This window comes from Salmo salar, chromosome 19, assembly GCF_965601325.2.
Source record: "Salmo salar chromosome 19, fSalSal1, whole genome shotgun sequence".
Lineage (NCBI taxonomy): Eukaryota > Metazoa > Chordata > Actinopteri > Salmoniformes > Salmonidae > Salmo > Salmo salar.
Window position 1 is genome coordinate 66948209 of NC_138309.1, and position 17784 is coordinate 66965992.

General features: G+C 40.3%; 1 protein-coding gene across 1 annotated transcript in view; it reads right to left on the bottom strand.

The window, feature by feature from the left end:
• LOC106579089 (alpha-tectorin) overlaps positions 1-7834 on the bottom strand; it is a 55569-nt gene extending 47735 nt beyond the window's left edge. Inside the window, exons 1-3 of the mRNA XM_014158636.3 lie at positions 7772-7834; positions 7578-7656; positions 7386-7409 (exon numbers count right to left, since the gene is read on the bottom strand). Coding sequence (XP_014014111.1) covers positions 7386-7409; positions 7578-7623 — 70 coding nt within the window. The 5' untranslated portion in view covers positions 7624-7656; positions 7772-7834. The remainder of the gene's footprint in view (positions 1-7385; positions 7410-7577; positions 7657-7771) is intronic.
• Between the last annotated feature and the right edge of the window lie 9950 nt (positions 7835-17784).

Here is a 17784-nt window from a genome sequence, read left to right on the forward strand (position 1 = left end):
TTATACCAGAACTTCAGCCCTAATATCCCTACAGACCAGGTTTACACCTACATGTCCAACCCAATATTCATAAACAACTGGTCTCCTGCAACGTCAAACCCAATTGTCATAAAAAATGTGGCATATTTCTGCATTTCACCCTTAATATTCATACCAACCAGGTTTACAACTGTATTTCAGTTTAAATATGCATACCTACAAAGTCTGCACCTGGGCTTGAATCCAATTAGTCAAATAAACAAAGTTTAAATCTGTGTCAAAGCCTAAATACTCATAAACTGTATACCATTTCTACATGTTTCATTGAGTCCCAATACTAATATAAACCAGTTCGAGGACTACACCTGCATCTAAGCCCAAATACTCATACAAACCAGGTTTACACATGTCCCAAAACTCTGATAAACCAGGTATACAAAACTCACATAAACTAGGTCTACCCTTGAGCAAGGGGCACTGATCTAAACTATTAACATGAAATACAGTACGTGTTATGTTATTACACTAATTGAGTTTATGGCCTACACATTGCCAATTACCCCTAAATTAACAAAGTAGATGTTTTACAGCCAGAATCACAGATTTAGGCATACGTAAAGGCCAATAAATAATGGTCAAACTGTGTTCTCGGGGACCTTCAAAGCTGCAGAAATGTTTTGGTACCCTTCCCATATCTGTGCCTCGGCATAATCCTGTCTCGGAGCTCTACAGACAATTCCTTCGACCTCATGGCTTGGTTTTTTGCTCTGAAATGTATTGTCAACTGTGGGACCTTTTATGGATAGTTGTGTGCCTTTCCAAATCATGCCCAATCAATTGAATTTACCACAGGTGGACTCCAATCAAGTTGTAGAAACATTTCAAACATCTCAAACAGCTCAATTTCAAGTCTCGTTGCAGTGTCTGAATACTTATGTAAATAAGGTATCTGCTTTTTATTCTTAATAAATTTGCTAAAATGTCTAAAAACCTGTTTTCGCTTTGTCATTATGGGGTGTTGTGTGTAGATTGCTGAGTTATTTTTTAAATCCATTTTAGAATAAGGCTGTAATGTAACAACATTTTGAAAAAGTAAAGGGGTCTGAATACTTTCTGCTGTAAAATGAAATAAATCTACTATGATTAAATACATATAACAAGTTAGAGACACTGTATGTCCCATTGATCACAATTGTGACCGCAAAGATATGTAAATATTTTGTGTGTGTGCTGGTTTTGCATGTTATTGTGGCATTAATTCAAGTCACATATCAGTTTGCAAACAATGTAAAAAAATGTATGTGACTTAATAAAGCTGCATATAAACATGGCCTCATTCTTAAAGTAAGAAAAACAGCTTCAAAATGCAGGTGTTTCAGCCTCGCTCAGTGCTTTCAGTGGTGGAGGGGCAGCCAGCCGAATATAGAGAGCGTAGGGGTTGGTAATCTTCTCTAGTTCCACCGTGTGGGGACACTACATCACCGCAGAATTTACAGGGAGAGCTAAGCAGTTCAAGCCCCCTTGGGTGTTGCCATAGATTATCATTAGTGCCCATCCAAGAAGCCTCAACGTCATTGGCCACAGATAAAAAATGACCTCAAATCACGTTATATCTACCGTAGTTTTGAATGGACTGATCATGTTACTTTCAAAATCTTCGCTAGCAAGCTAGCTTCTTTGGGATAGGGGGCAGTATTTTCACGGCCGGATAAAAAACGTACCGGATTTAATCTGGTTACTACTCCTGCCCAGAAACTAGAATATGCATATAATTAGTAGATTTGAATAGAAAACACTCTAAAGTTTCTAAAACTCTGGCCAAAACCTGAGAAGATTCCATGCAGGAAGTGCCCTGTCTGACAATTTGTTGTCCTTCTGTTGCATCTCTATCGACATTACAGCATCTGTGCTGTAACGTGACACTTTCTAAGGCTTCCATTGGCTATCTAAAGCTGCCTGAAAGTGGAATGACGTGTCTCCTGTCTCTGGGCAAAGTACAGCAGCAGAGTTTGTAAGTGGCCTGCCTGGGGACAGTGGGACTGGAGATGCGCGTTCACGAGACTCCTCCATTTTTTTCTTTCAGTCTTTGAATGAATACAATGTTGCCCGGTTGGAATATTATCGCTATTTTACGAGAAAAATCGCATAAAAATTGATTTTAAACAGCGTTTGACATGCTTCGAAGTATGGTAATGGAATATTTTGAAATGTTTTGTCACGAAATGCGCTCGCGCGTTACCCTTCGGATAGTGACCTGAACGCACGAACAAACCGGAGGTATTTGGATATAATGATGGATTATTTGGAACCAAAACAACATTTGTTGTTGAAGTAGAAGTCCTGGGAGTGCATTCTGATGAAGAACAGCAAAGGTAATCCAATTTTTCTAATAGTAATTCTGAGTTTAGGTGACCCCGAAGTTGGCGGATGTCAAAATAGCAAGCCGTGATGGCCGAGCTATGTACTCAGAATATTGCAAAATGTGCTTTCGCCGAAAAGCTATTTTAAAATCGGACATAGCGATTGCATAAAGGAGTTCTGTATCTATAATTCTTAAAATAATTGTTATGTTTTTTGTCAACGTTTATCATGAGTAATTTAGTAAATTCACCGGAAGTTTTCGGTGGGTATGCTAGTTCTGAACATCACATGCTAATGTAAAAAGCTGGGTTTTGATATAAATATGAACTTGATTGAACAAAACATGCATGTATTGTATAACATAATGTCCTAGGAGTGTCTCTGATGAAGATCATCAAAGGTTAGTGCTGCATTTAGCTGTGGTTTGGGTTTATGTGACATATATGCTTGCTTGGAAAATGGCTGTGTGATTATTTGTGTCTATGTACTCTCCTAACATAATCTAATGTTTTGCTTTCGCTGTAAAGCCTTTTGGAAATCGGACAACGTGATTCGATTCAGGAGAAGTGTATCTATAAAATGGTGTAAAATAGTCCTATGTTTGAGAACTTTGAATTATGACATTTTGTGGATTTAAATTTGTCGCTCTGATTTTTCACTGGCTGTTGAATAGTGTGGGACGATTTCGTCCCACCTCCCCTAGAGAGGCTAGACAAGCAGTCATCATCATGAATCACGTCGACAATCTACTGCCAAATCCTTTTCAATCCTTGTCATATGAATTTTAATTATAGATAAAGGGTATAGGTGCTCATCGGCCATTGGACATAAACATTACACAACAAGTCGGAAATCGCAAATTCAACAATGAGTGGTTTGGAAAGAATCAGTGGCTAACTGCAAGCGTTGCAAAGCAATTACTATTTTGATTCTCCTACCTGTTATTCGGTGGAGAGGGTGTGTGGTCCAAGTCTGGGTTTAAGGATTTAAAACAGCTGTCTGAATTGGTCTCTTTTCCAAGCTTAAAAGGATAAGAAATGTGTCTACATTACCACAGTTGGTTAAGAAAGTGGATAACTGCAAAAGCGCAGATGCTACTATGGCAATGGCCATTGCGGAGCATTGTTCGCTGCTAGCATGCAACCATTTAGGTATGGCTTGCAAAGCTGCCTTTTTTTAGATTCTATGGCAGCAACAAACTTCCAAATGCACTGCACCAAGTGCACAGAAATGATTAGGGGAGTACTGGCTCCTTATTTTCTCAAAAGGGTAACATCAGATGTGGGGGATGAAAAGTTCAGTCTCCTTTTGGATGAGTCCACTGATGTCAGTGTCTCAAAACACCTGGGTGTGGTGATTCGGTATTTCAGTGCTAAAAACATTACCGTTGTGTCCACATTTCTCGGGCTGGTTGAATTGGAGGGGGGCGATGCCAGATCAATAGTAAAGGCGGTAGTTGAGTTTCTTGAGAAGTGTAACCTTAAAAAAGAGAATCTTAAGGGTATTGGCACTGATAATGCGTCCGTGATGACTGGGGTGCACAAGATTTTAAAGGAAGAATATGCATTGCCCAATTTGGTACTCATCCGCTGTGTGTGCCATTCTTTACAATTGGCTGTCAGTGCAGCATCCAAAGAAACCATCCCTAGGAGTGTTGAGTACTTAATCAGGGAAACCTACAACTGGTTTTCGATTTCCCCAAAATGGCGCGAGGCATACAAAGCAGTGTATGCCACCATTCATTTTGGCCAGAAACCCCTGCAGATCACCAAAGTGTGTGTCACACGTTGGCTATTGATTGAGCCTGCGGTAACTCGTATATTTAGCCAGTGGGAAGAACTGAAACTCCATCTTGAGGTGACCAAGGCCAGTGAGCATTTTCCACAGAGTATAAAACCCACTTCCTACAAAATGTACATTAAGTCAGAGAAGGCAGAGTAGCTAAGGAGATGGAGAAAACACCAGTCTGTATTACATCATCAAACTAGTAAGGGCAACCACGCATGGCATCAGACAGGAGACGCGTCCAACCATGATGTATACTGCTAAGATAGTCTAGCTAGCTACATTTTCAGATATTAAACATTTCTAATTTTGACAGAAAGTGGTTTCATTTCAAGTGTACTGTTAGCTAGCTAATGTTAGCTGGCTGGGTTGCTAACTAACATTATGTGTATGATCTTATTCTTCATATCCCAGACACATTTGCTTGACTAGTTATAGCCATAGAACCTAGTTGGTTAGCTACCTGCAGATTCATGCAGAGCAGTAACGTCATGAGTTGTGATTATGGTCCATTGTTTAGCTAGCTAGCGAGGGTGTGAGCAATGCTGAATGGGTGTAGACAGAGAAGGGCTCTCCCAATAGCAGTACCAAAACATTGAAAGACGGTTTTCTCAAAAGTGAGTTTACAAGTTGATCACCTTTCAAAGCATAATTACTTTCCCATCGCTGTCTGAAATGCAGTGTATGATATACCATTTTGTAGCTCTGAGTCTCTACTTTTATCCAATGTAAAAAACTGAAATTCAAATGTTGCTACATAAGACCGAATCCAGGTGGTGAGTCACTACTTGTTGTTCAATAATTTCATCTAAACTGCTCGCGTCAACAAGTGTCTGCGTAGCCAGGAGCTAAAATAGTTCTATGCTTGACACGCTGCAAGTTCCGCCTCTCTCATCTCCTCATTGGTTTTTAAGAGAAAAATACCCACTTGGGTGATTGAAATATTAACTGAGGCCCACACTCCAGTCCAGTTGGTGGCGGTAATGCACCTTAAAGTTGGTTGCCAACCGCCATATAAAGTCCACGGAAGAAGAAGACTGAAGAAGGAGCAACTACTAGAAACTAACTAGGTTTCTCCTTTTATCTGTGGATTAATTGTCAGAGTAGAGAACAGACTATTTTGTATGACTCAAAATTGATAAAAATTGCAAAATTGCGTTTCAGATCAAATAACAACCCAATTTTTATATCCCAGGACAAATTAGCTAGCAGCAGCACGCTAGCTAAATGTCCATGAATGTTTCATGTGTTTTGAACTGTCCCCAAATTAATACAGTTGGTTCAGAGTTTGTTTATATATTTCAACCTGCGTGTCCTGATCGCATCTGTTGTGGATGGACAAAATCAACCCACTATCATTCCACTATTAGCACCAGATAGATATGTTATGGAGATATTTCTGAAATTACAATGCAAAAATACCCCAAAAATCTATGCATAGCACCTTTAAATTAAATAAATTCATAATGTATTATTCTTCAACTGTTCGTCACATTGCCGTAAATCCTTTTTTTTTGCCTGCATCGCGCTGCGTGAAGAGCACTATAAGCAACACACACAATGGCAAGTTACTTTTGCTTCTAATAATGCAAAGGAAGTCAAGTGAGTTCTGGTATCAAAGTCAAATGGTGCACAGAATTTATGGTAGAATGTCGGGTACATTTATTTTGCATCGGGACAATAAGGAAACTTTAAAACCAGCTCTAATATATGCCCATTAAATGTCAGCAATGCCTTCATGTGAAATTAAACATAGAGATTGATGCTGTTTGCTAGCTAGTGCAGTATTTCAAAACCCTTTGTTGTACCAGGCAGCATGCAGCGGTCTTTCATCATTGCACTAAAACTAGCACTGTAGCAGTTACATTAAAACTAGCATTGACAAAATGACTGTCTATAATCAGTGTCTAATCAGTATCTCAGGGTCCAGTCAGCATCATCCCAGGGACTGCGTGGGCTGAGAAACACTGAGCTAGAGTTCAATCAGAGAGACCGCCGATGATAGCATGGGGCACTGAAACATTTGCTCTACCTTAAGGCTGGTTTACAGTTGGCCTATCGACATGTCTGTAGACAGTTGTCGCGGTGACATCATGAACATTCTATTGTCGTCCGACATCAAACTTGTCGTTGTCATTATGAAAAACTATAAACACAAAATGACAGAATCTGAATGTCATCAGCAGCCCAGAGCTTCAAATAGCATGCTTGCTCTATTTTAACACCAATAAACCCATATGTTTAACATTGTATTTAGTAAATGTCAACCTATACTAGCTAGCAAGGCAACTAAAAGCAACTTTCTAAACAATGTTTTGGTTTCTTTCTATCCTTAATATTGCTGGACCCCAATGGGGACCCATAATAAAATACAAAACATGTCATCTAGCTAAAGTTAGCTGGCTAGCCAGTTCAAATAATGACCTAAGTATAGCTGACAACGTCTTCATTTTACAGGAAAATAAAATTATTATTATTTACAAAGTAATGGTGAGCAATACAAAAAAATAGCTTATGGTTGTGAGTGTGACTAAATAAAACTAGGTCTTTCTATCTGAGGATTTTAGAACTCCTGCACTGTCTCGTCACAGATGGATTTGGTCTTATTGCTGTACCAGCCCAGTAACCACGACAAGGAAACCAACAGTCGCAGCAACGGTCTACATTCATTCCACCGGAGTATAAGTTAAATATAGTTTTGATCAGTGACACTTGTCACATTCTAATTATCTACAGACCAAGTATAAACTGGCCTTTTACTCTATCACATGCATTGTCTACACCTTGTCATAATGGATTTTTGTCAAATAAAATTAAACAATGACAATTACGAAGTGTGCAGACAGCATTCTGCACATTCAGAACAACCTTCTCTTACTGAAGCAAATTTTGACTCAATCTTAATTGTTTTCTTACAGGAGTTTTAAAATGATTAAACACAGTTATATTCCAAAACATTTCATTCAAAGTCAAACACAGATTTTCTTGAGTGATATTATTGCGATATAAATTGAATGGAAGTGTGTGAGCTATTTTAGGGTGACTATTCATACATGATGTAAACTATGACATTGTAGGAATAGTTTACTTCACAGGGCATTCCATAGAGCTTGTATTAAAAATATAATACAGTCGCATAACTCCACTCAAGGTAAGAAAACAATTACGATTAGATCGTAATTTTGAGAAACTATCCTTTAAAGGGAATTGTTTGTTTTGCTAAGTGGGTTGAAATCAGTTAATAGACATGGTAAACTTACCAGAAACAGCATTGGTCACCCTACCTGTTGAGATACGAAAGGTAAAATGTTTACGCAAGGGAAATTAATATGGAAAAATAAGTTGGTTTTATAGCCTTACAGACTAAATAGAAGTGGAACAAAGGAAAACATGTGTGCAATTCAACACCAGCTTTTCTCATCAGCTTCATACTGAGAAGAGACAATACTTACTCATCATCAACAAAAGCAGTACCAAAAGCATGGTTTGGTTCCCCATTGTCACTAGCTCCTTGGCCAAGATAATTCAAATCTATGAGAAAAGATGATAATCACCATTACCATAATTGTCAGAAACCATTAATATTATTATCCCATCCTTAAAATATATTTTATGCACATTTTACATGTTGTATTGATGAGCTCACCTGTTTCTGTGGATTCACCCTCTCATGTATGTGGTACAATTGGACACTAGGCTTATATATTGTTCATTTCTGTGGTGGAATGCACCTTGATCGAAAGCTCTACAAACCGGTTGTCTCACCAGTTACAATAATTATTTGGCTGTGAAAGATTCGCGTGACAAAGGCAAAAACAATTTGCTTCCTCATATGTGCACTGTATGCGAACAAATGCTTTATTGAAAGATTTAAGAAGTATTCTTTGGGGTTAGATTTGTTTCTTTATTCTGTAAGAATGTCTATTCAACATAACTCAAAGAAAACTATGATCTGTGAATATTTACAAATATTTCACAAAGTAAATCATAATCTGTGAATACAGTATGTAAAAATAAATCACACATAAATCCATGATATGTAAATATATTCAACATAGCTCACAAATAAAATTACAATTTGAATAAATGTAAAACGATTTGTGAGCAAATGTTCAGAAATCCCTAACATTTACAACTGTGGAATGTGAATTTGCTTATTCAAAAAGTGCTTGTGGATCTGTATTCCGTGCTTACAGAATTTTCGGACACATTTTCCACCTGACGTATTTCTATCCACAAATATGTGGCTTAAGATGAGCAGTCTATGTCCATTCATTGGGATAACCTTTGTGTCACATTACTTTCTAAAGCTGGTCGTTAGGGGCAGGGGCAACGTGTGCGCTGGGAGTCGGGAAGCAAGTTCAAGGTGTGAATCGTTGAATAAATAAATGAAAACAAGAAACACGAACAACGCACAGACATGAAATAGAAACAATGACGACTGTGGAAGAAACCAAAGGGAGTGACAAATAAAGGGCAGGTATTCAATGAGGTGATGGAGTCCAGGTGAGTGTCATTATGTGCAGATGCGCGTAACAGGTACGCGCCATAACGAGCAGCCTGGTGATCTAGAGGCCCGAGAGGGAGCACACGTGACAGTACCCCCTCCGCGACGCACGGCTCCAGCCGCTGGACGCCGACCAAGATGACGATCCCGGGGATCAGGAGCGGACTGGCCACCTCTGCTAAGGCGCGGAAGCATGACGACCAAGAGCGCCGGAGAGAGAGCATACGTGACAGTTCCCTCTCCCCAGCGCAGGACGCCAACCACAGGGACGGTAGTGATAGTGTTGGTAGTGTTAATAATGTCACTCATCAGCATAGCTGTCTCTTCTCTAATTTACCATTAGCAAGCTTGTGGAATGTCATTCACCTACAATTCAGCCTTTGTGCATGGCACCCTAAGGCAATTCCACCACGCTAGCTGATTAACCTATGAGCGCACTCATGATATAATCACCTCCCTTTCTTTCAAACAATGGACATAAATCTACGGGAGTATTTACACTGTGTGTCAAGAAACCCCTTGTGTCTCTCTCCTGCTGTTTTGCGTAATCAGTCTTCCAACAACCTTCCACCTCCACACCACCACCAACTGATGGGTAACCTGTTATCAGCATCTGGTCTCCAAGGCGCATTTGTTAATTGTGGTGGGAAATTATATCTCTGGTGCCGCTTCAGAATCAGAATTAGTGTTCAAATGGGTTGAGATCTGGTGACGAAGATGGCCATGGCATATGGCTTACATTCAGGGTTGGGGAGTAATTTATTACATGTAATCTGGAGAAAAAACTAACTAATCAGTTACGTTACCAGCTAAAATATTGCATTCAGATTACAGACACTATAAATACTAGATGATTACTTCTTGGTTTGCTTTTAAATTCAGAAAGTATGTTAAAAAATATATATAATACATTATGACACCTTTCTGTTTCTCAATGACATTCAATTCAGCACTGACAGCACTCAGACGGGGTCTCAATTTACTGTTGAAAGTTAGAATAGTAGAATACACAAAGTGCAATTTCGAAACTTGGTTGTGAATCAGCAGTTTTCCTCTTGTTACTGTGTCACTCACTGACAGTCGCTCAATTAGCCCGCGTCGGTAAAAAAACGTGATTGATAAATTAGTCTAGTTAGTCTAGACAGCTATTTAAATTTAAAAAGATGCACTATGCAGAAATCGCTCCGCTATTTTCTCGTTGCAAAAAATGTTAATAATAGTTTTCCTAATTTCAGTTTGTGACAAAACAACAAGTATAGTGTAGAGAATCATTGTAACATCTAAACTGCTGCAAAATATCTTTCCCATAACCAAAAATATTGTATTTTCATCTGTTTGAAGCTGGTGTACAAAACCGAAAGTAAAAGAGGCAAAAACTAAACTGAAGACCGGGGAACATAGAAATAGCGCATATAGAACAGATCTACAGCGTCTTAGACATCCATTCAATGAGAATGACAGATCTTTAACTTTCATTTCTATGTAAATTTGGTTAGTTGCCCAAAAAGTTAACTATTGCAGCTTTATGTAGTAACCATGGCCAAATTATCGGACAGGCACGCAGGGCACGTGCCCAGGGGCCCTGAACTCCAGGGGGCCCCCATAGATTTTGTTAGTCACTCGCTCACTCAGATATCGTATTAACATGCCAGAAGTCATGGCAAAATGTGTAGAATTGCAGGAAATTAACTGTAAAACTGCAACAAAAAAAGTTATGTAAAGCAAGCATATTTGTTCACTTTTGTTGATAAAATACTTTTTCTACTAACAGATCATTCTGTATGTATTAAATTACCATTTTGTATCCCGGTGCCGAGTTAATGTGTAGTGGGTAATTGTATAGCTTATGTGTTTGTAGATCAACTGAGGTGAATGAAACTACACCAACCAATGTGATAATGTCTGGGGTAATTTTTGCTTGTTTTTACTGTTCTCCAAATAGCATTTAAGAGTTTTTAAATGGTATAGAATTGCAGTAAATTAGCTTAAACTTATTTAAAATGTACTGGATGGGGAGGATACCCAAAACATACCTTTTGGGTCTTTGCTTGTAGCTGGTAGTTACCTTGTCGTTGTTATTTCAGCACTGTAGTTAAGTAATTATTATGTCACTTACTGGTAATTTCTTTATAGTTTCACCATAGTTTCAGTCTACCTACAGGGCTTTGACACTGTATTTTAAAGAAAAGATTGGTTCCCCTGTTATCAGGTAAATTACTATTACTTTATTAATAGTTTCACCATTGTTTCTTACTATTCATATATTTTATTTATAACTTTACTTGTATGTATATCTGACTTAATTTCATGCAATTTCTCCCCAGACACATTAACACAATCACAAGTAATTAAGCTACTATGTTCATGAATGGAACTAGCTTAATTGTTAGTGTAGCCGGTCTGTGCATATGTATAAATGCGCTGGCTACTGCGTTCTGGCTTCGGTTTTGCATTGTGTTGTGGTGCATGTAGACAAAAGGGACACACTGCTGCCATATTTTGTCTTTTAATATTGGATAAGATGAAATAACTGCAGTGAACTGATGCAGCACAAAGCTATTACATGAAATGAAGAGCCTCTATGTTGCGCACACCTCTCCTCAGCAAACATCAAAGCAGACTCATAGGGCTCTACAGTGCATTCGGAAAGTATTCAGACACCTTGACTTTTTCCACATTTTGTTGCATTACAGCCTTATTCTAAAAAGGATGAAAACATTTTTTCCCCTCAAAAATAGTTTTTTGATTTTTTTAGTTGCAAATTTATAAAAAATGTAATAAAAAAACAAAAAAACATTTTCACTATCACAATTATCAGCGCACTTGCTTATGTTGGCTGAAAGAGATGGGTTTTGAGGAATAATCAAGTTGTTGGTGTACGAAGCTTGGCCCCTCACTGGCCAATCAGAATGTGCTCCATGGCAAAATATGTGGTTGCTTCCAGTTGTGCATTTACGGTATTTTATGTATTGCTTTGGAATCAACTCCCTTTCCATTGTAGTCCGTTGTAGTTGGTTAAATGGCTTACAGAAACGAAATAACAAAATGTAGACTTATCTTTGCTAAATACGTTAACTTGAACCCATTTGCAGTCCACATTGTTCTAAGTAATTGCATGGCTTCAACAGCATTCACATGGATATAGGGACTAGGCCAACTGTACATTGCATTATGGCTGAGCATGGCATGCCAAACATTGTCAATAAGCATTATTGAATTCATTATTGATAAGGCCTGAAAAGATCATGAATAATTCTAGTCAAATTTTAAACAAAACAACTTGTTTTAAATACACTATGTCACACTTACAGGCACCATCGTTTCTCCCCATGGGCATATCATTTTAAAACAATTCGGACTATGAGGGTTTTATGCACATCCAAACTTTTCACAGCAGCTGGTCAAAGATTCAATATGAAGAGAAGGGGAGAATGTCCAATCACTGTTATACTACTCCCAAATAGGCCTGTGTTTTCTGAACATATTCAGAACCATTTTACAGATCAGATTGCATTCACACATCTTCAGAAGTTGCATTTCATGCACGCCAAGGACGTTGTAACCATCCAACCAGGAAGGTGAATCATTCTAATAAGATTGGTTGTAATAAAATGTAACTAAAAACAAGCACTGTTTTTTTTAAACAACAAGAATAAATACGTGTAAAATGTAATGATATCATAAAATCGTCAGGATAAAAAAAATTGCATTGTTGTTGAACGAGCCTTTGTTATAGTAGGCCTAAGGGAGGGCTTGGGTTTTGAACATATGACATGGAAAACAAGCAGTTCTTACAAGTTACAGATCACTTCACCAAAATTCTCCTCTCGTTTCATGATGGGCATGGACACATAGCCTACATCATGGACGGGGTTTTACGCACGTCCAAAACGGGACCTTCATGGCCAAAGTAATGTGGGCCTGCCTACAATGCATAGATTAAAAGGGAATGTCAGCTCACTATACTACTCATCTCAAACTTTATATTTGAATAAAGCTTTGATGATTAAGATTTACTTTCAAGTGATCTCAGGAGCCAAACCCTTTATTGACAGTCTTGACTACTTCGCGACTCTAACCACTAGGCTACCCTGCCACCCCCATGAGTGAAATGCAAATACTATTGGTCAGCTACTGATGTGTAAATGTACCAGAAAGAAGACGTACAGTAACTGGGTGTTCAAACCAGCTAGCGGAAAAACTCAAATTTGACGCCTTACAAAGCTCTGAATGCCTAGATTTCGCCGCCCTGTTGGGGATTTTGTGGGAAATGGCAATCACTTGAGTATTTTTATTTTATTTATTTCACCTTTATTTAACCAGGTAGGCAAGTTGAGAACAAGTTCACATTTACAATTGCGACCTGGCCAAGATAAAGCAAAGCAGTTCGACAACATACAAAAACACAGTTACACATGGAGTAAAACAACATACAATCAATGATACAGTAGACAAAAATAAGACTATATACAATGTGAGCAAATTATGTGAGATAAGGGAGGTAAAGGCAAAAAGGCCATGGTGGCAAAGTAAATAAAGTATAGCAAGTAAAACACTGGAATGGTAGATTTATAATTTGAAGAAAGTTCAAAGTTAAAATATAAATAATATGGTGCAAAGGAGCAAAATAATAAATAAAATAAATAAATACAGTAGGGGAAGAGGTAGTAGTTTGGGCTAAATTATAGATGGGCTATGTACAGGTGCAGTGATCTGGGAGCTGCTCTGATAGCTGGTGCTTAAAGCTAGTGAGGGAGATAAGTGTTTTCAGTTTCAGAGATTTTTGTAGTTCGTTCCAGTCATTGGCAGCAGAGAACTGGAAGGAGAGACGACCAAAGGAGGAGTTGGCTTTAGGGGTGACCAGAGAGATATACCTGCTGGAGCGCGTGCTACAGGTGGGTGCTGCTATGGTGACCAGTGAGCGGAGATAAGGGGGGACTTTACCTAGCAGGGTCTTGTAGATGACCTGGAGCCAATGTGTTTGGCGACGATTATGAAGCGAAGGCCAGCCAACGAGAGCGTACAGGTCGCAGTGGTGGGTAGTATATGGGGCTTTGGTGACAAAACGGATGGCACTGTGATAGACTGCATCCAGCTTGTTGAGTAGGGTATTGGAGGCTATTTTGTAAATGACATCGCCGAAGTCGAGGATTGGTAGGATGGTCAGTTTTACGAGGGTATGTTTGGCAGCATGAGTGAAGGATGCTTTGTTGCGAAATAGGAAGCCAATTCTAGATTTAACTTTGGATTGGAGATGATTGATGTGAGTCTGGAAGGAGAGTTTACAGTCTAACCAGACACCTAGGTATTTGTAGTTGTCCACAAATTCTAAGTCAGAACCGTCCAGAGAAGTGATGCTGGACAGGCGGGCAGGTGCAGGCAGCGATCGGTTGAAGAGCATGCATTTAGTTTTACTTGTATTTAGGAGCAGTTGGAGACCATGGAAGGAGAGTTGTATGGCATTGAAGCTCGTCTGGAGGGTTGTTAACACAGTGTCCAAAGAAGGGCCAGAAGTATACAGAATGGTGTCGTCTGCGTAGAGGTATATCAGAGATTCACCAGCAGCAAGAGCAACATCATTTATGTATACAGAGAAAAGAATTGGCCCAAGAATTGAACCCTGTGGTACCCCCATAGAGACTGCCAGAGGTCCGGACAGCAGGCCCTCCGATTTGACACAATGAACTCTATCAGAGAAGTAGTTGGTGAACCAGGCGACGCAATCGTTTGAGAAACGAAGGCTACTGAGTCTGCCGATGAGGATGTGGTGATTAACAGAGTCAAAAGCTTTGGCCAGGTCAATGAATACGGCAGCACAGTATTGTTTCTTATCGATGGCGGTTACGATGTCGTTTAGGACCTTGAGCATGGCTGAGGTGCACCCATGACCAGCTCTGAAACCAGATTGCATAGCGGAGAGGGTGCGGTGGGATTCGAAATGGTCGGTAATCTGTTTGTTGACTTGGCTTTCGAAGACCTTAGAAAGGCAGGGTAGGATGGATATAGGTCTGTAGCAATTTGGGTCAAGAGTGTCACACCTCCTTTGAAGAGGGGGATGACAGCAGCTGCTTTCCAATCTATGGGAATCTCAGACGACACGAAAGAGAGGTTGAACAGGCTAGTAATAGGGGTTGCAATAATTTCGGCAGATAATTTTAGAAAGAAAGGGTCCAGATTGTCAAGCCCAGCTGATTTGTAGGGGTCCAGATTTTGCAGCTCTTTCAGAACATCAGCTGAATGGATTTGGGATCCTCAGTGCAGTGGGCAGTTGGGAGGAGGTGTTCTTATTCTCCATGGACTTTACAGTGTCCCAGAACTTTTTAGAGTTTGAAAAAGCTAGCCTTGGCATTTCTAACTGCCTGTGTGTATTGGTTTCTAACTTCTCTGAAAAGTTGCATATCGCGGGGGCAATTCGATGCTAATGCAGAACGCCACAGGATATTTTTGTGTTGGTTAAGGGCAGTCAGGTTTGGGGAGAACCAAGGGCTATATCTGTTCCTGGTTCTAAATTTCTTGAAAGGACATGCTTATTTAAGATGGTGAGGAAGGCATTTAAAAAAAATAACCAGGCATCCTCTACTGATGGGATGAGGTCAATATCCTTCCAGGATACCAGGGCCAGGTCGATTAGAAAGGCTTGCTCGTTGAAATGTTTCAGGGAGCGTTTGACAGTGATGAGTGTAGGTCGTTTGACCGCTGAACCATTACGGGTGCAGGCAATGAGGCAGTGATCACTGAGATCTTGGTTGAAAACAGCAGAGGTGTATTTAGAGGGCACGTTGGTTAGGATGATATCTATGAGGGTGCCAGTGTTTGCGGCTTTGGGGTTGTACCTGGTGGGTTCATTAATAATTTGTGTGAGATTAAGGGCATCAAGCTTGGATTGTAGGATGGCTGGGGTGTTAAGCATGTCCCAGTTTAGGTCACCTAGTAGCACGAGCTCTGAAGATAGATGGGGGCAATCAGTTCACATATGGTGTCCAGAGCACAGCTAGGGGCCGAGGGGGGTCTATAGCAGGCGGCGACGGTGAGAGACTTGTTTTTGGAGAGGTGGATTTTTAAAAGTAGAAGTTCAAATTGTTTGGGTACAGACCTGAATAGCAGGACAGAGCTCTGCAGGCTATCTCTGCTGTAGATTGCAACACCGCCCCCTTTGGTCATTCTATCTTGTCTGTAAACGTTGTAGTTAGGGATGAAGATTTCAGAGTTTTTGGTGGACTTCCTAAGCCAAGATTCAGACACAGCTAGGACATCCGGGTTGGCAGAGTGTGCTAAAGCAGTGAATAAAACAAACTTAGGGAGGAGGCTTCTAATGTTAACATGCATGAAACCAAGGCTATTACGGTTACATAAGTCATCAGAAGAGAGCGCCTGGGGAGTAGGAGTGGAGCCAGGCACTGCAGGGCCTGGATTCACCTCTACATCCCCAGAGGAGCAGAGAAGAATGAGTATGAGGGTACTGCTAAAAGCTATAAGAATTGGTCGTCTGTGACCTCCAGAATAGAGAGAAAAAGGAGCAGGTTTCTGGGGGCGATAAAATAGCTTCAAGGTATAATGTACAGACAAAGGTATGGTGGGATGTGAATACAGAGGAGGTAAACCTAGGCATTTAGTGATGATGAGAGAGATATTGTCTCTAGAAACATCATTGAAACCAGAAGATGTCATAGCATGTGTGGGTGGAGGAACTGAGAGGTTGGATAAGGTATAATGAGCAGGGCTAGAGGCTCTACAGTGAAATAAGCCAATAAACACTAACCAGAACAGCAATGGACATTGCATATTGACATTGAGGAGAGGCATGCTTAGCCGAGTGATCAAAGGGTCCAGTGAGATTCAGACAAGCTAGCCGGGCCATAGGTAGCAAGCTGGTGGAAGATGGAGGGAGGTCTGTTTTTAGCCACCTCGTGCGTTTCCGTCTGTGGGTTAGTGGGGTTTCGTGTGGAAGGGGGGATCAGTCCAAGTTGGCAAAATAGTTAGTTATAGTGGCCCAAGAAAAGTGTCCAATAGACCTATTCAGATCGCAGCCGATAAGACAGCTAACGATTAACGATTAGTGGGCCGCAGATGGGCGATCAGGTTAAGTCGCGACGGAGGGGCCAGTTGGATAACTCCCTCGGACAGATAACGTCGGTGGTCCAGTCGTGAAGGCCCGATGGGGCTCCGCATCGGCAGTAAAGCAGGTCAGGATAGGTGATTGTAGCCCAGGAGACACTTCAGCTGGCTAGCTCAGGAAAAGCCCACGAGTGGCTGACGGAACTCTTCAGCTGGCTATCTCCGGAATAATGTGTGTTAATTCCGGGACCGATGTTGCCAATAGTCACTCAGGTAGCAGCTAGTTAGCTGCAAGATCCAGGTGTAAATGTCCAGAGCCTGCGGTAGAAATCGGGGAAAGGAGAGAGAATAGGTCCGGTGTGCTCTGGTCTGAGTCGCGCTGTACAAAAACTGGCGATAGCTTTTCGAGCTAATGGATAGCTGAGGACAGCTAACCGTGGCTAGCTGAACTCCAACGTTAGCCAGTGAAAATGGCTAACCTCTGGCTAGCTTCTGTTGTGGATTTCGGATTTGAGGTAAATAATACTTTCTTTTTTAAATTGGTGAGGCGGGTTGCAGGAGAGTGCTTTGAGGTTGAGTTTTAGATGAAAAAATGTAAATAGATAATGCGAAGAAAAATATGTAAATATATATATACACGTGACACGACAAGAGGAGGGTAAAGGACGTCTGAACTGCTACGCCATCTTGGATATTGGTATCAGTGATTTACTGTCGTATAATTTTACTTAGCTATATAAGCATTTTCATTTGATTCTCTTTGCTTTTGCCTTGTCATTCTAAACGCTAAATTGCATTAGACATATACAAACGTTAATTAGCTAATTTTATCACTCATAACATACTGTATTTGTTACAACAGTTACAGTCCATCCATTCTGATGTACAATACATTACATTTCCACTAATAATAACTGTAAGTATAACGTAAAACATTCTATAGGTTGAATGATGTGTTTCCAGCTGACCTCATTCCTCACCTGAACCCCGTGTAAAGTGATGTGTGCTACAATACATGTCTTGTTGTTTGTCTCCCTACCAGCAGACTGTATCTCCACCCTCAGCCTCTCTGATGGACTGTCTCCACCTTCCACCAC